The sequence below is a fragment of the Lathamus discolor genome, chromosome 5 (genome assembly GCF_037157495.1).
Source record: "Lathamus discolor isolate bLatDis1 chromosome 5, bLatDis1.hap1, whole genome shotgun sequence".
Lineage (NCBI taxonomy): Eukaryota > Metazoa > Chordata > Aves > Psittaciformes > Psittacidae > Lathamus > Lathamus discolor.
Genome location: NC_088888.1, coordinates 91,016,525 through 91,037,577, shown reverse-complemented (window position 1 = coordinate 91,037,577; position 21,053 = coordinate 91,016,525). Strand labels below are relative to the sequence as shown.

Sequence of the window (21,053 nt, the reverse complement as noted above, 5' to 3'; positions counted from 1 at the left end):
AGAAAAAAAACCAACAAAAACTCACTAAATATAAAATACTAAAGAGCGGAAATATTTCAGTTAAAGAGTACAGAGATCTTAAATTACACCTGCCATAGAGAAGATGGTTTCACACTAACTATGGGCAACAATCACTTTACATCTGCTTGTTGATTATCACAGGATTTCCAGAGGTTTGGACTGAAACCACGTGTACACAAAGTCTTATAATAAATGGCTGCGTACTAAAAACCAGCACAAATAAAATCCTCATTGTTGCAGGTCCCTTTATGTATAACTAACATAAGCATGCTGAAGCCATGTTACAGGTAAAACCCTGTAACAGCCGGCTATGAGCAGCAGTGAATATTCACTGAAGAGAGCTCCCAATTATTAACGTGCCTCAGCCATTGATGACTTCATTAATTGAGCAGCACAGGTCAAACAAGGGGTCACAGGGGTCACAACCCCGCTCAGCCCCGCTCGCCCCGCCTCCCGCCGACCAAAACAGTGACACGTGCGCCTCGCTCCCCCCGTCACGTGACGCGCCCGGCCCGTGACGCCACCGCGCCCCTTCCGCCAATGGCGTAGGGCGCTGCCGGGTAGCAACAAACGCGGCAGCCGACAGCCAATCAGCGTGGTGCGGGGCGGGGCGAGCGCTGCCCCATGTTACTTCCGTCAATAGCCGCGGCGCCGTGGGGAGGGGCGGTGTTGCGCTGAGGTGAGGCGAGGGTGGCGGGCGGCCCGGCCGGGGCGGTGGGGTCAGCCGTGAGCGGTACGGCGTGCGAGCCGGGCGGGGGCACCGGCACCGTGTGCGTGAGGCCCGGGGGTTAGGGCTGAGCGTGGGCACGGCCTGACGGGGCTGGGACCCGGTCTGAGGGATGTGTGCAGCTGGAGTCGTGTGGGACAAGGTGCTAGGGTCAGGGCGGGCACAGGGGTTTGGAAGGAGCCGGCGCTAGGAGTGAGGAGCAGTACGAGCTGGGGGAGGTGTCTGCAGCCTGCCTGGAGGAGTAGGGTGGTGGCAGTACCGATAGGCTGCATGGGAACAGGAGCAAACATGGCTTCACTAAGGGCAAGTTGTACCCGTCAGATTTGGTGGCCTCCTACAGCGGTGTCACAGCATTGGTGGGTAGGGGAAGAGCCACTGATGTAATCTGTTAGGGTTTTTGCAAGGCGTTTGGTACTGTCCTGCATGACATCCTTGTCTCTAAACTGGGGGACACAGATTTGACAGAGGGACGACTTGGTGGATAAGGAACTGGCTGGATGGTTGCACTCAAAAGAGTTGTGCTCAGCAGCTCGATGCCCAAGTGGAGACCAGTAACAAGTGGCGTTCCCTAGGGACTGGTACTGGGATTGGTGCTGTTTAATGTCTTTGTCAGGGGCTGTCCCAGGGTCAGCTGCAACAGTTATTTTTCTCGTTTTAGCAGCTGGTGCAGTGCTGTGTTTTGGCTTTAGCCTGAGAACAATGCTGATAGCACACCAGTGTTTTAGTAGTTGCTGAGTAATGCGTACTCCAATCAATGACTTTTCGGTCTCATGCTCTGCCAGTGAGGAGGGGGACAGGAAGCCGGGAGGAAGCAGAAACAGGACACCTGATCCAAAATGTCCAAAGGGATATTCCATACCACAGCATGTTATGCCCAGTATATAAACTGGGGGGAGTTACCTGGAAGGCCCAGATTGCTGCTTGGGTTGGGCTGGTATCAGTTGGTGAGTGGTGAGCAATTGTATTGTGTATCACTTGTGTTTATTGTTGGGTTTTTTTCCCTTTCCTTTTTAGTTTTATATTATCTCCCTTATTATTGGTGGTAGCAGCAGTGGTTTGTGTTACACCTTAGTTACTGGAGTGTTCTTATCTCAACCCGTGGGAGTTACATTCTTTCAGTTCTCTTCCACATCCTGCTGGGAGCAGAGGGGAAAATGGAGTGAAGTGAGTGAGCATTTGCGTGGTACTGAGTTACCAGCTGGGCTTAAACCATTACAGGGGTATGAACAGTGGGATTGAATGCACCCTCAGGAAGTTTGCCAGTGACACCAAGCTGTGTGGTTTGGTTGATACGCTGGAGGGAAGGGATGCCATCCAGAGGGACCTTGACACACTTGTGAGGTCGGCCAATGCCAACCTCATGAAGTTCAACAAGGTCCTGCCCCTTTCGGGGTGATCCCAGGCACAGCTACAGGTTGGGTGGAAAATGGGTTGAGATCAGCCCTGAAGAGAAGGATTTGGGGGTATTCGTTGATGAGAAGCTCAACGTGAGCTGGCAGTTTGCACTCGCATCCCAGAAAGCCAACCATATCCTGGGCTGCATCAAAAGAAGTGTGACCAGCAGGTCAAAGGAGGTGATCTCGCCCCTCTACTCTGCTCTCATGAGACCTCACTTGGAGTATTGTGTGTAATTCTGGGAAGAGGTGTTCCAGCCCTCTGATCACCTTCATGGCCTCTCCTGTGAAGAGAGGCCCAGAGAGTTGGGGTTGTTCAGCCTGGAGAAGGCTCTGGGCACACCCTAGTACCTAAATGGGGCCTACAGGAAATCTGGAGAGGGACTTCTTACAAGAGCATGTACTGACAAGACAAAGGAGAATGACAGAGGGTAGATTTAGCTTAAATACTAGGAAAAAGCTCTTTCCTGTGAGGGTGGCGAGGTGATGAACAAGTTTCCCAGAGAATCTGTGGCCTGCCCTGTCCCTGGAAGGTTTGATGGGGTCGTGAGCAGCCTGGTCTAATGGAAGGTGTCTCCACCCATGGCAGCAGGGGGTGGGACTAGATTATTTTAAGGTCCCTCCCAACCCAAACCATTCTGTGATTGTACAGAGAACTTTCTTTCCTCAAGGTAGTCTCTTTTTATTTTTTTTTTTAAGGTTAAAGAGAAAATTGAAACATCCACACAAGTTTTACAGCTTCTGTATAATTACATACACAATACAATATACAAATAATCTTGCTGCTTCTACAGAAACCATGCCATTTCTGGGGCAAGACTGGAGATCCCCTGGATGGAGATGGATTAAAACAGAAGATGGATGGAAACGATGTGAACCCTTCAGTCCTGCACTTGAGGATGGGAATAATCAGTTGAAGGATATCAGTCACACTGTGTAAGTTTGGTTTTTTTTTCTTCCAAAAACAAAAAAGTGATTCTGCATGAGTTAATAGCAGGTGGAAAGACAAAGATTGACTTAATTTCAGGCTGCAAATGTTTGTGGTTGATGATATCATCTGCATATGCTAGAAGTATACAAATGCAACCATGTGTTTAGTTTAGTTAGACAGACAGGAGACCCCTATGGAGATTGTCTGTCTCTTGTCACCGCTTTTCAAGTTGCTTATTTTAGGATCCCATCTTATGTTGTATGTCCTAAAAAAAAAAAAAAAACCCACCAAAAAACAGCCCTATGAAGTATTACTTAAAGCTAAGTGATACTTACAAATTGCAAGTGCAACAGGCATATTGAAATGTTACCTGGAAATGAATGAAGACTTTCTGTTGACTGGGTGTTGGATTAGGACTGTTTGTTTAAAGCAGTCCAAAATACACAGTAATCATAATTTTAAGGTAATTCTCTAACGCAAGATATGGCTGTGTATGCTGCTGTAGAACAGACGAGAAAGGTACTAGTTAAAGAAATACTCGTGGCAGATGCCCGCAGACTGGTGTGATATTGTGATTGTCAGTAGCTCTGTCCAAACAAACTTATACTTGGTTTCTTCATGAAGAAGTAACTCTCAAGGATAGCATTCTTGGTCTCAAACTCCAGTGTAATGTGCTCACAGTGAGGAAAGGGAGCTTTCAGTGTTTTGTTGTTAGTCCAGTAAATGATACAGTAACTGATCTGATTCAGAGGGAATTTACTGGCAAGCTAGGACTTGCTGTAGTTGTACATCTGTGTATTCTAAATTTGTGAAATAAACTTCAAGAGGGTTATCAAGCAGTGAAGAATTATGAATCTTTTCTTGACCTACTGTTAATGCTTTTTTTTTTTTTTCTTTTTATTTGTCAATGATCTTACTTGGGCTTCTTTTTCTATACAGTCTAGTCAGTCTGGGTACAAAAAACTACATTGTCTGGAAGAGTGTTTAGTAAGCCTCCGACACAAAAGTGGCCTTAAATACACCTGAAAAAATCTTTTTTTTCTGTTTCGTATATCTTTAATAATATAGTTGGCAAATGAAAGGAAATCTAATTTAACTTTCATAGCCATTTGCAGTTACTAAGTAATTATATCTTGTAGGTTGCTTCAATTAATATTGTTTGGCAATTTGACATAAGTGATCAGTGCCTTTATGGATAACATTAAGACCTTTGTTCTTCTGATACTAAATAAATATATATATGTTTTCAGAGATCAAAATGAGGTATTTTTATTGCTTCTTCATGCAAGAATACTAGATATTTTTTCCCCCTTTCTTAGACTTGAAAGAACTTACTAATGATCTCCTTTGGAGTAGTCTTGCTAGAAACAGTTTTAAGTTAACTCCTTTTATTTTGTGGGGTTTTTTTGTTTGTTTGTGGGTGGTTTTTTTTTTTTTTGTTGGGGTTTTTTTTGGGGGCGGGGAAGATGAGTGTTAGAGTTCAGGACTGAAATAGGTATATTAGTTTGAAGGGACTGGCCATGAAGTGCTCTGGGCATTGGGGGAGAATAGCTTTCATGATTTGGGTTTCTTAGGCTAGTTTGCTAATTTGCCAGAATCTCAGACTCTGGGACCAACCTAGTGCGCGGCAGATGCCCTCATCTGTAGCAGTTCCCCATCTTCATCTTACCCACCGCTTACTTAGCGACACCAAACCACACCATTGCTTTGGCCCTGTTTTAAATTTTATGCTGCTTATGTCTATTCAGTTAAAAATGTGTATTGTCCGAACTTAGACTACAGAATTGAAATTGGTACTTGGCAAAGTAGCATTACTTAAGAGTAATTTTGCTACCACTTGGACTTTGGATCTATGACTACAACTTGCACTTCATATCTATGACTTGAACTTTGGATCTATGAGTTCACCTTTGCTGCTAAACAGCAATTTAAGTCTATTTGCACAATGTTATAGAACCTTTTAGGGTGGAAAGGACATCTGGCTATCATCTGGTCTAAGCGCAAATGAGGTTGGATTGTCTAAGGCCTTGCCCTGTTGAGCTTCATGCATTTCCAAAAATGGAAATCCCTCTGGATTCATGTTCTAAGTTCCATTACCTTCACTGGATTTTTTTTTTGTTTGTTTGTTCGTTATTGTGCTGCCCCCACCCCCCAATCTCAAAAGAATTTCTCTTATCACACACTGTGTCCATTACCACTTGACTTATTACTGCCCACCTCCTCTAACCTTAAAGTCTAGCTCTATCTTACTCATATCTTGATATCTTATTCATCTTATATTAGATTTTGACAGTGATCAGATTTCCCTCCACCACCACCTCAACATTGAACAAGCTCTGTTCTTACCTTGTGTGTCATGTGCTCTAGTACTCGATCACCTTGATAACTCCACCCTTGACTTGTATGACAGTGTTTTATTGTATCCTTGAGCCCCAAACTAGGCACAGTACTCCAGATGCTGTTTCTCATGTCAGATGAAGTAGGGTGATTACTTCTTTCAGTCTGCAGGATACACTTTTGTTAACTCGGACTAGGGTGCAGTTGGCCTTGTACAACACAAGGGCACACTGCTGACTTGTGTTCAGCTCGCTATCCACAAGACCCCTGGCTCCTTTTCTGCAAAACTGCTTCCTCTTCAGTCTATAGCCAGCATATACCTGGGCATGGGATTCTTATGTCCTATGTGTGGGGCTCTGTATTGAAGTACAGCAGTGTACTGTGTCTTGCTGGCTGGTTCTGTGTACCATTTTAAGCTATTTGGAAACAGTTATCTGTGTATATTGGATAGACAGCTCAGCTTAGGATATTTGTTAACATGATATAGCACTGAGTAAGAATGAGGCTTAATAAAATTCTTCCTTCCTTGTGAAAGAAGCATAATAAACATACATAAATACTTACTTGTCTCTTCCTAAACTGGTCTGCAAAGAGAGATCATGGTGTAAGCTAGTCTGGCTGCCCTAACCCATTAATAAATAATATTTATCATCAAAATATTCTGTAGAATTATTCCTAAAGGTAGTACTTGAGTATTTCATTCTAGGGAGCAGTTATGGCAGTTTTCCTTTAAAAAGAAATGAACTCAAGATGTGTTGTTGAGTGAAAGTCTTTACTTTTACTTCTGTTGTCTCTTGTGAGAGAAAATATAGCTAGTTAGTTACTTGCCAGACTTTCTTTTATCCATTACAAATACTTCACAAATTACGAAGATCATATCACCAACAGATTCACGGATTAACCTTCAAGAGGTAAATAACTTACTTGAAAAAAAAGATTCTATTAAAATAAAATTTTTTACCCTATTATCTTAGTTATCCAGTGTTGTGATGAATCCATTTGATGAATAAATCAAAAACGGGGTGGATCCAATGATAACCATGCTTGAACCAACAGAATAACTTGTGCAGGAACAATTCAAATGATTTGAAATAATGCTGCAATATTTGCACTTTAAATTAGTTCAATTTATGGAAACTGAGGTGGGAGAAAGGGGACCCTCAGTTCTGTAGCTGTTATTTGGATAATTAATGGTATGTAACAAGTGGAGAGCGCCTTGCATTCAAGGTATGCAGGAGCTGAAAATGTGGTTGAGGCAGTGCTCGCTTAAGCTCTGTGGGCATGACTACCTGCAGTTTGTGCCTGTAAATTCTAGCACAGATGTTAATTTCCAGTGCTATGGCACTGAGTCCTTGAAGCTTGGTGGGGGAAAGAGAACAGCGCTGTCTTACAGAATTGTATATACATACTTCTCAGTATCCTGCAACTTAGGAGTAAAGCAGTTTTGTGCTTTCTTTTAAGGTAAAAGAAAGCAAGAACCAGACTCTTTTGGTTCTGTGAAAATCTATGACTAGATTTTCATGATGGTAATAGTCCTCTTTTTGCATGTCAGGCTCATATGAGCTACTTGGGATGGCAGGGTAGTAATTTAAGCCTGGTGTCTGTTGTCCAGTTCTGTGAGACACAATGTTCACAAAAGTGGTTTTGGCACTTGAAAGAAGTCCTTAAAATTGAATCTAGTTTTAGATAATTTTGGCATTTAACAAATATTTTGTAAGGTTACTTGGTGCAACTCAGGATTTTCTATGGGTCAAGCTGTAAATGGTTTTGTCTCTTCTAAAACACTCAGTGTGCTTCTGTAGGTATTGCATGACTTGAGAGCATTCCTTTGCTGAGAAAAGAAGCAATGACTCAGAACAACTGGAAGGTCAGATAGCCCTGTCTAGTTTTCCAGCATTTTAAGTGTCATACCAAGAGGTTAAATACTGCTATGATATTACTTTTTTGAAAAAGCCAGAATTCTTGGATGCTTTATGTAGGCTACTGTAGTCCTAAGGACACAAGGTACTTTGCTTTTGTAAGCTTTAGAATAATTTCTTAAGTGCATTATCAAGACAGGAAAGTGAGAATAGCTATGAATTGGCAGTATTAAGGATGTATTTAAATCTTTCCAGGTGCACTCAGATGTCATGTGTGGTATTATGGTAAAAACATTAAATTAAGGCTTCTGTTATACCATATGGCAGGCGCAGCACTTGATTTGGTTTCTTGTAGCTTAGCTTGGTGTTAAGGAGTTGCTTTTGGAAATGGTGGAGCAGCTATGTTACTTATCAAGCAGCTTTCGAGGTTTCTGGAAGGAAGGCTGACAGATTCTGGGGATGTGCCTGTATTTCTGTCCTGTTTTTCTGATGTCTATGGCACCCTTGTTTTCATGGTAATAGACTCAAAATTTGTTGAGAAGAATGGTGATGGTTACAGATAAGTAGGGAAAGACTGTTCATGTAAGGTGGGACAGAACATGAAGTAAGGCCTCATGTGAGCAGATCCTCAGACGGAACAGTTAAATTCATCTTTAAAGTGACATGAAGAATTCCAGGAATGCCACAGGTGAATTTGAATGTCAGCAGAGATGTTCGAAATGGCCCTCTTCATCCTCGAAATTCCTTCTATTAACTGACTGTCCTTAAGCTGCCTTGTTCATTTGATGCTTGAGGAAGTGCCTATTATTGGGGGTGGGGAGAGGAGCTTTAAATCACTTCAGGAATGTTACTGTTCTGATTTGCCTTTCTAGGGACACTTCCTCTCTCTGGGAACAAAAGAAGGAATCCTGCCAGAGTAACCTTCTTATTGTAATGCAGGCTTTCAGGAGTGCTGCCTCCCCAACTCTCCCCATTGCACTGTGTCAATATGCATGGGTGTTTCTGTTCTCCCTGAATTGTATTGCAGAGTATCAGGCCATAGATCTCCACTCTTTTCTGTTGTTAGGATGATAAAGCTATTTGGGCTTTGGGCTCTCTTTCTGATTCTGCAGCAACTTCTCAGATTCTGCAGTAAGTTCTCACATGGCATGGTGTCGTGGTTTAAACCCAGCCACGCAGCTCGTTCACTCACTCCCCCCCCTTCCTCCCGCTTTCTTTCCTTCCCTCCCCACTCCTGGGGGGATCGGGAGGAGAATCGAGAGAATGTAACTCCCACGGGTTGAGATAAGAACAGCCCAGTAACTAAGGTATAACACAAACCACTGCTGCTACAACCAATGATAATAATAAGAGAAAATAACAAGGGAAGAGAATACAATACCACCTGCCGACTGAGCCCGACCCCCCAGAAAAGAGCTCATGCCCTTCTGGGTAACTCCCAGTTACCTCCCTGGGCATGATGTGCTGTGGTATGGAATACTTCTTTGTCTGGCTTGGGTCAGGTGTCCTGTCTCTGCTTCCTCCTGGCCTCCCCTCCTTCCTGGCAGAGCATGAGACTCACAAAGGCCTTTGTCAGAGTAAACATTACTTAGCAGCAACTTAAAACATTGGTATTATCAGCGTTGTTCCCAGGCTGAAAGTCAAAACAGCACTTCACCAGCTACTAAGAAGGAGAAAATTTGACTGCTATTGCTAAACCCAGGACACATGGTGATTCAGTCAGTATGCAAAAGCATAATTAAATTAATCATTTTAGTGAGCTTTAAAAGAGAATTAATTTGTGATAGCTTTGGAAAAGTCCAAATGAATTGGACTGTTATGTAATCAAAGTAACTTGTCAGTGTTTATAGTCAGCTTCTGTCAGTTGCCGGTTCCTTTTCTTCAAACTTTTGCTGTTTGACAAGATACAATGTTTGGCAGTGTTGCATAGGATAATGAAGTCATTTAGTCATTATCCTCTGCTTTAAAAATGGTAAGGCATGGACTAAGGCCCTCACTTTGTATTGAGGTCTGTCTGGATGCAGAGGTATGTTAGCTTCTTTCCCAGGATTTAAACCGAAGACAAAACCAATTTTCTATTTCTGAATCTTCTTAACTCGTGTATTTTTGAGTTGAGATACCATTTACTGATTAGAGCAATGAAAAAAACAAGGCTTTTTTGCAATGTTGTTTAGTCATCCTCTTTAAGATGGTTCAAGCCTTAAAATTTTAATTGTAAAGCTAGTAGCACAGGCTAATAGAATTTGATTTTTTTTGCCACTTAATGCCCAAATACAGCTTATTTCGGAACGAACTGGTGTCCTGTTTTAGTGTTCAGCTGTTGCTAGGGAAATTTGAAGTTCTAACTAACATTGATAAGTAGATTCATCTGACAAATTCAGATTAAAAAAAGTAGTAATGAATGGGAGGAGTTTTGTATATAACCTTCTGGTCAAGGAATAACAATGGCAAAATGAAATAGTCCTACAGTACCTCAAACTTCACTACTTCATATCCTTAGTTATATTGGTTATCTGTGCAAGAGTGGCCTTCATAGGAAGTATCTTTCTTCTCAGTGCTAGAAAAATTAGCACCTATTCTTATCCGTATTGCTGGTCCTTCTAACTATCTGCAAACATGGAAAACAAAACTTTCTGAAACTGCAGACTTTATGTAGCGCAGACAGTTTTTAAGTGTATGTGGATTTTGGAAAGGGTAGTTTATCCAGTGAAACATTTTTAATAGTTTCTTCGTGTGTTTGTGTGTGTATATGTATACACTATCTATATAATTATTCAGTGTAGTCATCAGTGTTAGGTTTCATAGTTACCTGTCAGTGGCATGAGTAGGAGTCTGACATCTACATTACATACAGTGTTGTGATTTAGACACTTGTCAGAAGAAAGACTTTCTATGCCCACAGGTTGGCAGTAGTAAGAGAGATGTCTGTCTTTGCTGGCTTTCTGCCTGTGCAAGGGTGCGCATTAATTCTGCGTTGACTTTCACCTGTGTGCACAGTTTTTCAAGGCTTGGTTCCTTTCACATAATGAATTTTTGTATACCAGAGCTTTGCAGACAGGCAGTTCCCCACTTAGTACTGTCTCCTTAGTAGTCCTTCCTGAATGTCTGCAATGACTTTTTAAGGTGCTCATTAGGAAGATACTGTTGTGTACTTAATAATTTTGACACAAAATTCGACCCCACTGCGAAGAAAAGAACAAGACAAGTCCTCATAAGATATGTGTTGCTATAGACCATCAAGTAGGACATCATCATTAAAAATATAACTTTTTATTCCAGCTGGCAGACTTTAATGCAGAGAATTATGATCCATTTGCATCTTAAATATGTAATCACTGCTGTTTTAATTAAATGTGTTTATTTCAGCATCATAACTGGTGATGGTGAGGATGAAGCAATATACGATACTGAAGATTGTGAGTTTGCAGCTAAGAAAAGGAAAAAAGATCATTGTACAAATAACACACAATGTAAGGCTGGTTTTTCATTTATTTTAGGAGACTTCTGTAGGTTCAGCAAAACTGTATAATAGCCATTAATTTATATTCATCTATAGAGTAGCCTTCTATGTTTACTTCTGTATTGGCAACAAGTTCTGGTGTCAGAGGTGTTAAGTCTTACTTGAACTATGTCATTGATCGTATGTTGTATGGTTTGGGTGGTGGTTTTTTTCCCCAAAGGTAATTCATTTAAGAATAGTAATTCCTGAATAATAAATATCCTCTGATACTAACCGCTATTTTGTGGACTAGTTTTAGATTAAATTATTCTGGATGCTTTTGGGAGCTTCTTACAAAAGCAGCTTTATGATTAGTGATGCATCTTCAGAATCGGTTAATAAATAAATGCATTTTGTAGTAATAACTACAGCTCTTGGTAAAGACTTCATCAGTATTGAATTTCAGGAAGAAAAATTATCTCTATTATTTGTGTATTCCCAAAATTGTAACAGAGATGGTCTTGCAGAAAGCTGCAAGCTTCCCCAGGCTTGGCTGAGCTTAAAGTGTTTCAAAAGATTCAAGTGGCTTACATTTAAGAGCATGCTTTCATTTGATGCCATGCTAGACTTCTGCAAGGTGAAGGTCTGCCTAGTTGCCTTTATTAGTCTTGTATAATTGACTTCCCTGCAGTATTCTGCAACTAGTTCAGCCAAGTGAGTACAGAGCAGGCACCTTTACAGAAGCAATCAGATTAGAGGGGTAGAGTAGTCAGGAACAAAAAAGTTGTCTATTTCTGTACTTTACTGTGTTAAGTGCTAAGGAGCCTGTTGGATTAAAAAAGATGAGGCATTTTGTAGGAGAAATTGACTGTTGTTGGTACACAGTTGACAGAAGTTGTGCTACATCTGCCAATTCTGTGCCAACTCGGCTTTATAAAATTACTTAATTCCTCCTTTATTTTTTGAAGTATGTAACTTCTGACAATTTGTAGTCATCCTCTTCAGCCTTTATAAACTTCCTGCATTAAAACTGTTTTACCATCACTCCTGTCTTATGAAGCATTTTATTGAGCATGGTCTGTTTTGTTCAACTTCTTTCTAAAGTAGAAGCCTAAAACTGCTTATATTTCTGGTTTAGGTTTTTATCGTGAAAAGTGGATCTATGTTCATAAAGAAAGCACCAGGGAGGTAAGTCCTGCATGCAGTGAGTCAATTCCTACAATCTTTGTGCTACTTAATTAACAAAATAGGGATGGTTACAATTAATCATTAATCCCTTCCAGGTATTTGTATAAATCTGAAAGCTTAGAGTAAAAAGAAGTTAAGTAGCAAAATGAAAAGTAAGTAGCAAGGAATGAGCATACTTCAACCAAAAAATTCAAAGCAACAATTTAAGCTTATCTGATACTAATTTGGAGGGACTGTAATTTTCCTTACAGGTTATAGTATTTCTTGACTTTGAAATGGGGAAAGTTGTTTTTCAAACTGGATACTGAATTTTAGGGCAAAATGACAAGAGTAAGAAGGTCTTGATAAGAAATGTGAAACATCCCATGTGAAAGCACTGAAGATAATCAAAACAAGCTTGGGTATACAGCTGAAATGAATAGGAGATGCTCTTTGAGTCATTTTGTCATAATGCTACATTGAGAAAGGTAGAGCTAAAGTTTCATAGAAATCTGCTTCCTGCTGTTCAAGGAAATGTACTTCATGGTAGCATGTTTAAGCATAGCTATTCAGCCAGAGAACATAACTATTCAGCCAGAGAACAGCCACAAATACTTAAATTTCAGCATTACTTTTGTTTTCTGAAGTGCTAATTCCTGCTATTAGCCAGCCAAGTTGTGCATGTTGTAAGTATGCAGCATGCTTGGGTCTTGGGTGTATTAACTTGGATGAGCAAGCAGTGCAATCATGAATTCGGTTATTAACCAATAGGCAACAATTACTACCACTCTACAGTGAGTAGTTAACTGTCTCCTGTTGCTGGATTTCATTGAGTTAAGTTGTACTGCTATCTTTTCATCACATAATTTACCGAGGAAGTCTGTGTAGGAATAAAGTTCAAATAATTATTTATCCCTCTCCTCCCCTGTGCTGACGAGCCATACTAGCACGCTGCCCTGCAAATATCTCTGTCACCAATTGTCGGGGTTTTTTTTCTAGCCTCTTTATGTTCATTCCAAGTCACCCACGTGGCTTAGTAGCTCTAACTATACTTGGCTTATGTGACCCCATGTAATTTTAGGCTGCTACTACCACCCTAAGTAGTTCCACAACTCAAACCTCTAAAACTTCCATTTTTACCTTAAGTCACCTGTGCAGAAGTATCAAAAGAAAATGCAATTGCTCTTGGCACCTAAGAAAAATTGTGCCTGAAGTTTTAGCACACAGAAAAAAAATTCTAGATGTTGAGACCATTTGTTTTTCCAGCCCCAGGAGCAAGTAGCTGCGTTCTTACCCTCAAATATGAGCATAAACTCAGGCAGTTAATGCTTACAGTTATAAGTTCAGGCTGTTGTACAAACAACTCTCCCTTGTGCCGAGGCAAATGGGGAATGTGATTGCCCTGAAGAGAGTGCCAGTGTGTGCCCATGCAATAGTAGAGTAGATTCCCAGGGCACTCAAATAGCAGTGATTAGAGATTGCATGATTAGTATGAATTTAAAGTCCTTGCTGTCAAGTAATAATGCCTACACACCTGTTAGTTCCAAATAGCATATCTGGTTTCATTTGTTCTACAAGAAACTAAATAAATCTTTAGTCTACATCCATTATATTTCCAGGGAACATGGTATACATAAGCATTAGTTTCATAGAAGAGTGCTTTATAGAATATGTTCCTCAATTTTATCTTTGTTTCTCTCCATTTAAAGTGTGTTTATTCTTCCTCTCAGAGACATGGCTATTGCACTTTGGGAGAAGCTTTTAACCGCTTAGACTTTTCAAGTGCAATTCAGGACATCAGAAGGTTCAATTACGTGGTGAAAGTAAGTTCTTTATTTTATATGCCTATTTTTAAAATGCTTTTGCTGATGTGCCTGTGTGTACAAAAGAAATAATTTTGCCCTGAACAGCGGATTATTTGTGACTGTAATACCATATTCATATGTAATTTATACTGATGACACAACTTCAAACTGAGCAATTTTTCCTTGGTGAAAATTCATTATATTTTTCTGTGAAAGCCTATAGGTTGAGAAGGATGGTGATGGACAGCATGATGTGTATTTACAGGGAAACACTGGTGGTAGTTTCACTTGCTGTTCATCAGTCTGTGTGGTGAACTCTCTTTAAAGGCAAAATAATTCCTATACATTCCAAAATAGTAAAGCATAATCCATCTTAAATATACTTTACTACATTTTAAATGTGTTTAAAATAGCAATTTCCAGAAGAATCTTTGATTTGTAAATATTCTGCAGTTTGTTTCTTCTGAAGCTGCTTCCCAGTCCTGCAATTCATGGGACACTTAAGCTAGGATGAGATACAGATGCCTTTACCTTTCTTAATATCCCTTAAAGTTGAACCTCTACCCTTAATTTCCTCAATGTCTAACCAGTTACTCCTTGGAAGTACCTGTTGTGGGAGATACTGATCTGTCACTAGCCCAAGTTTTTTGTCTTCTAACTTAAGGTAGTAAAGTGCTTTTTCCAACTCTTAGAGAAGCTCAAAATGTGAGAAGTATCAGGACTACAATTCAGTTCAGCGGTAAGGTTGTTCACAAATTATGTAGTGATTGGAATGCATCCAGAACTTGAAGAGACACAAAATAAATACATATACCAAGAGAACACCCGTAACACTAGGTTGTAGAGTATTTGGAGAGAAAACACTTTCTACCTATCATTGTAAAGCTGGGACAGTGTATTATACTTCCGCAAAAACAAGAGATGTGGGACCAAAAGAAACAAAGCAAGAAGGATTTGCTTCCAGGCCAGTGGGTAGGGTGCTTGCTTGTTTTATTCCCTTTGCAGGGTTTTTTTTTTTTATATATGTAGCATTGTGGTTTAGAACATTGCTTTGTTTAATTCTGTTTTGGGAGCAGAAACAAGAACCTTGATCTTTCCCAAGGCTTTTCAGCCTCAAACAGTAGTAATTAAAAAAGGCACCTAAAGAAGGTGGTTTGTAATACAACTTCAGTACCAAGTGTCAACTTTAGTGCCTCACTTGAATGGTGAATATGTAGAATGAATCCAGAACTAGAATTTTACGTGCAATGCCTGAGCTGGGTTGCTCAAAAGATTTGGTGGGAACAAAGTCTGACATTGACCAGCCTATTGACTGGTTTCTCCTCCGTTCGTTAGCCAGGCTTCAGATTGTTGAGAAAGGTGCAATACTTTAAAATTCAGAAGTTTGGCTTTGTGGTCCAAATCGTTCCTACAGTAATGGCAGAGGTGAAGAAATAAGGATGGATTTAAAATAGCAGGCATGCTTCCAAAATCCTTTTGACATTTTAGAATTTATTTGCAAATTCTTAAATTTTTTTGGTTTTACGGTTACAAAAACTTAATTATGTCTTTGCTTTGGTTTCTCTGAGGTGAGGCAGGCCACCTGACAACAGATGTACAGAAATGATACATCTAAGACCTTAAAAGTTACTGAGCTGCTAAGAAATATGATCAACATGAATGACAGCTGCTGCTTATTCTGTAGCCATAGAACTTGTTGACTTGAGAAGCACTTGTGGCATTGTATCTAACAAATTACAGCATCTGTAATCCAGTCCAATCTGTAGATGTCAGTAATATGTGAAGTTGCAGCGGATTTATAAAACGGATGCTTAATCTGCTCTATCAGGTTTTAAACCAGTCCGCAACTGAGAAGTAGGTCATCCCATGCCTATCTGCTCTACATAAGTTCTCACTTACTTCCCTGAAGTTTTTAGTGGTGGTGATGTTTTCTGTAGATCTCATTTAATGCAGTGCAGCAGTTCCTATTGCTTTTCCTCTAAGAGTTATTCTTGGTTATACATGAACACAATGATGATTACTTTTATGTGTATTCTGCTTGTTTCATTTAAGATAGCAAGATGTAAATCAAGAAGACTTCTTTTAAATATCAAGCCCTACTGGATAGCATTTCTTTGATCCCAGAGCACAGAGATGATCCTTTTTTATTCTTTAACTATTATTAAATCATTACTAAAAGTTAAATAAATGTCTGCCCAGTACCCTTTTAGTATGGGATGTGGGGGAAGGAGGTGGGATCAGCTGTTTTCCTATACTTGTTTGTGCTGTAATGCAGAATCATAGAATGGCTGGGGTTGGAAAGGAGATCATCTAGTTCCAACCACCCTGCTGTGGGCAGGGATGCCTCACACTAGATACAGTAATCATTTCTTAGCTGTTAAATATCTGGTACATTAAGTTCGATATGGATAATCTTTTTAAAAGATGTTGCCATTTGAATAAACAGTTAGTCCGATAAAAGTCTAGTAGACAGCATAAGGCATGGCTGTGCATTGTAAGACTGAACTTGTGTCAGATGCTTGTACTCGTGCACCTGCTAAAATTGTCCTAATCCTGCTATATTAACCTTTAGTGAAAAGGGACTCTTCATTAAAATGAGCCAGGTGGAATTTGTTTCTTTGATTTGAACTTTAGTCGGAGTCACATAACTGAATTTTTTTTTTTTTAAATTAATCAAGAGAAATGCACGGACTTGCTTGAACTGGCAAAGTGCCAGAGACCTCTATGTGTGCGCTAAATTATTAATCAAACTAAAAGGCTTTGAAAATGCCAGGATAAAGGTCCTGATATCTACTCTCAAGAACTGTATAAATAGATTGCTTGTATTTAAATACATCAGGAGAATTATTCCCTCATTTCATAGCACATAATGTTTTGTCAGGGTGCATGCAGAGAAGCCAGAAGGAACGTTATTAAATGAGGGAGAGAACAGGTGTATTCTCTCTTCTTCCAAAGGAAAATTAATGTTGAGTGTACTGTCAAAGCAGTGTTTTAGAAATGAAGATACAAAATAATTTTTGGCAGGCTTTGTCCTTGTCTACCTCTGTACCAGTAGTTGATGCTACAAAACACAGATCTGCAGGTTAGTGTTTTGAGCACTCTGCAGGGGATGCTATTTTCTGCTCCCTGCTTTCCCTTTCTGATGTATTTAGAACACTTGTTCTGAACTCAGCATTATGAATAGCAATTGTAAAGCTCAGTGCCACACTTCTAAATAGTCCTTATCAGCTGCAAAACTGAATCTAAAATGTAAAAAGCAAAGATGTCTGAATGGAGCAAGGGCTGCCTCTAGTAGATATAGCTTGAAAGTTGTGGTTGCTTTATCCCTGGCAGTGTTCAAGGCCAGGCTGGATGGGGCTTTGAGCAGCCTGGTCTAGTGGAAGGTGTCCCTGCCCATGGCAGGGGGGTTGGAACTAGATAATGTTTCCAGCCTGAACCAGCCTATAATTCTATGATTTATGTGCAGCAGGAACTTAAGCTGTTCTACTTACTTGCCTCTAGACCATTCCCACTGCTCTCACTGTTCTTCTGGTCATGGTGGCTTCAGAAAGAAATGTGTGGACAGCTGGGAGATCCTTATTATATAGTTAAGGGAACGTTACTAATACAGTATATATAGTGGTCATTATTAGGTTACTGTAGTTTCTTCTACCAGCGACCTGAATGTGTGAGTAATACAGAATTTTTTTCCCAGTTTAGGTAAAATACAGTATTACCTCTCCATTAGCAGTAAGTAGTAGACTTAAGTCCATCATACCTCAGTTTGACCAGTATGATAGTTTTACTCTGAAGTTGAAGTCTGGTAGTTAGTATCTGTTTGGAGTGATGCTTCTAGCGACCCAATCTGTCAGGGGGTTCAGGACCCAGCCACATCAATGACCACGTTTCTGTCATGAGCCTCTAGAACAAACTCCCTCCTTTGTTTCATTACAGCTTATAAGGACCATACGTGTGGCACTGCATCACAGACGTAAACAGCAGTATTTGTATTTGAACATTTTGAAAATGTACATCTCTTCATGAGTTGTTAATGGGCTGCCAGTGGGAATGCCTAAAGCTTTCCATGTTTTTCTTACTTCGTTTTCTGAACTCTGTAGTCATGTTTTCACAAAATAGGGTTGCCGTGCTCCAAGCTGTTGTAGGTGAATGTACATACCAAAAGTGTTTTGAAGACCTCCTTTACTTCTGTCATTCTTCTGACTCTTAATTCTTTGTCCTAGCTTTTGCAGTTAATTGCAAAATCCCAGTTAACTTCGCTGAGTGGTGCAGCACAGAAGAACTACTTTAACATTTTGGACAAAATTGTGCGGAAGGGTAAGACCTAAAGTTTTGTTATCTGGTTGTTCGGATTTAATCACTGTGACTAAAGTATCAGTTTTTGTTTGGTTTGGGGTTTTTTTTCCCCCCTCTTACTTTATTACTATTTTCACACTGTAAGACAAAGAAATGGCAATATTAACTTAGTGAAAGGTTTCAGACTCCCATCCCACAGTTGCATTAAGTTGTTTTCTCTTGATTATTGAATCAAGTCTGTTAAAACAGATTGTTGCTGTTAAATGACAGATTCTATTCAGAAACTATAAGATGCAATTAAATTATACTCTTTATGAAATGTGAAAGCTTTTAGATTAGTAACGTGGGGTTTCTTCAGTTTGCATGATGCACTGAGATTTAAAATACATAACTGCTTTTCTTTATTGCTTGTTTAAAATAAACCAGCTATTTCATAATATTGAAACATTTCTGATAAATGAATCCCACACTAAATGGGGATGTAGTAACTATCAACTTTGAACAGATGAAATTAGATTTGTAAGTACTTGTTCAGCATTAAGTTTATTAAATGTATAGCATGAAATGTTAATTGTTGGAACAACATTAATGAATGTCATGGTTGGAGTTAGGGCTTGTACACAAACAGCTGACTTGTAATGATTTCCTCTTAAAAAAAATAGTGTTGATTAACTTGAGCCAACTGTATTAGCTGGGTTAACTCAGTTAACCAAAATTGTATTGTTTTGTTTCATTTTCCAGTCATGGAAGACCAATATAATCCACGATTAATCAAAGATCTTCTACAGGATCTGAGTTCTACTCTCTGTATACTGATTAGAGGAGTAGGAAAATCCGTGTTGGTAGGGAACATCAATATTTGGATTTGTCGATTAGAAACTATCCTTCTGTGGCAACAACAACTAAAAAACCTTCAGATGAACAAGGTATGTTATTAAAACATGCCAGAAAAGTAATTGGAGGGGGGAATTACATTGACCATTGTTCACTCACAAATCATAAACCAAAGTTTCACTTGTTTTATTTGGTTTTACAGAAGTAATATGAACTTATTGAAATGTAATCAACTTCATGTTTTAATGTTTTAATAGCTCTTTTCTAATGAGAGCTACTGCTGTAGTGCTGGTTTGTGATATAGATGTCATTATTTATTTTCACCCAAATGAATTCCAAAATGTTTGTCTATGGTTTACTACTTCTCAGTAGAGAAAACATAGAGGAAAAAATACAGATTTTTAATTCCAAAGGAAATGTTCTACTACAAAAAAAAAAAAAAGTAGTAGAATCATAGAATAGTTAGGGTTGGAAAGGACCTGAAGATCATAAAGTTCCAAGGCCCCTGCCATGGGCAGGGACACCTCACACTAAACCATGTCACTCAAGGCTCTGTCCAGCCTGGCCTTGAACACTGCCAGGGATGGAGCATTCACAACTTCCCTGGGCAACCGATTCCAGTGCCTCACCACCCTCACCATCCTTCCCCAGCATCTTTATAAGCCCCCTTCAGATACTGGAAAGCTGCTATGAGGTCTCCATGCAGCCTTCTCTTCTCCAGGCTGAACAGCCCCAACTTTCTCAGCCTGTCTTTGTACGGGAGGCGCTCCAGTCCCCTGATCATCCTCGTGGCCCTCCTCTGGACTTGTTCCAGCAGTTCCATGTCCTTTGTATGCTGAGGACCCCAGAACTGCACACAATACTCCAGGTGAGGTCTCATGAGCGCAGAGTAGAGGGGCAGGATCACCTCCTTCGATCCTTTTCAACCTCCCAAAAGGAGCGGTCACGCTCCTTTTGATGGAGCCCAGGATACGGTTGGCTTTCTGGGCTGCAAGCACACACTGAAGCCGGCTCATGTTCATTTTCTCATTGACCAGCACCCCCAAGTCCTTCTCCGCAGGGCTGCTCTGAATCTATTCTCTGCCCAACCTGTAGCTGTGCCTGGGATTGCTCTGACCCAGGTGTAGGACCTTGCACTTGGCATGGTTAAACTTCAGCGTTACAGGGGAATCAAGAAATCAGAAATAAAATATTCAAGGGACAAGTTAACGACTTTATTCGTTAGCATAATTGCTTTTTGTAAAAATGGAATAATGACTTCAGCATCTGGAGTCTGATCATGTGACTGTTCAACGCATGTGCCATGCACTCTTCCAGCTTTTTATGATGGAAACTTCTGATGATAAGCAGGCATTCTTTTTAATCTGTCTGGGTTGCTCCTGAAGGAAGAAATGGTGGAAGATACTGCTCACAGTAAAGTCTTAAACCTGTTTGGTCTGTTTGTTTTCAGCTGTGAAATTTTGAAATTGTCCTTGCTGTGTGTGCCAGGTATCTGAATAAGACAGCTGATTTTGGAATAGAAAGGAGAAATGGGGAACCCAATCTCAGCAGTTTTCATATGCCAAGCAACGACAGCAAAGACAGTTTTGAGACACTGCAGTTGCTGTGTTTGTTTCTTTTCAGCATGACACTTCCATCTGAGCTTTTTTACATTGGTTGAAATAACCAATGAGAAATCTTACATCTGTAATACTCACATATTCCTGAGCAAGACGACAGACCCAGAGATGTGTATAACAGATGAGTGACACAATGGAAAGTCTAGTCTATAAGTGAGATGAATAGTTGTAAAATAAACTGATCGAAGTTAAAGCCTGCTGGAGTACAGTTGCTGAGCTGCCAGTGCCTTAGGATGTGACAGCTCTGCTGGGTGGGGCTGGCAGCTCCCCACACTCCCTGCTGTGCTTTGTGCCTCCTGGCGGTGTAGGCTGCAGATTCAGTCATGCAGGATTTGTGCCGTAGGTTACACCCTTAAAGAGAAAGTTCAGCAGAGTTTCACTCCCAATGAAAACTTTCTCAGATCTCTATCACCCCCCCACCCTCACCTCAGAATTCCCCATTTATGTATGCAGAGAGCTATCTCCAGACTCCTCTGCGTGTGACTTTCATCATGTTTTCATTCTGTATTTCTGTTCTTCAGTTCTATATAGAATCCTAGAATGGTTTCGGTTGGGAAGGACCTTAAAGATCATCTAGTTCCATCCCCCCTGCCATGAGCAGGAACTTCTTCCAGTAGACGAGGTTGC

At 40.3% G+C, this 21,053-nt stretch overlaps 1 protein-coding gene across 3 annotated transcripts in view; it reads left to right on the top strand.

Annotated features, from left to right (window-relative positions):
- The first annotated feature begins 613 nt into the window (after positions 1 to 613).
- FBXO25 (F-box protein 25) overlaps positions 614 to 21,053 on the top strand; it is a 31,282-nt gene continuing 10,842 nt past the window's right edge. For 2 of the 3 annotated variants that reach the window (XM_065681543.1, XM_065681544.1), the window contains exons 1-7: positions 614 to 700; positions 2,937 to 3,078; positions 10,636 to 10,739; positions 11,847 to 11,896; positions 13,606 to 13,698; positions 17,901 to 17,994; positions 18,715 to 18,899. In XM_065681543.1, the coding sequence (XP_065537615.1) occupies positions 2,942 to 3,078; positions 10,636 to 10,739; positions 11,847 to 11,896; positions 13,606 to 13,698; positions 17,901 to 17,994; positions 18,715 to 18,899 (663 nt within the window). In that variant the 5' untranslated portion in view covers positions 614 to 700; positions 2,937 to 2,941. Of the gene's footprint in view, positions 701 to 2,936; positions 3,079 to 10,635; positions 10,740 to 11,266; positions 11,273 to 11,846; positions 11,897 to 13,605; positions 13,699 to 17,900; positions 17,995 to 18,714; positions 18,900 to 21,053 lie in introns of those variants that run through there. The other variant, XM_065681545.1, reaches the window with a different exon arrangement.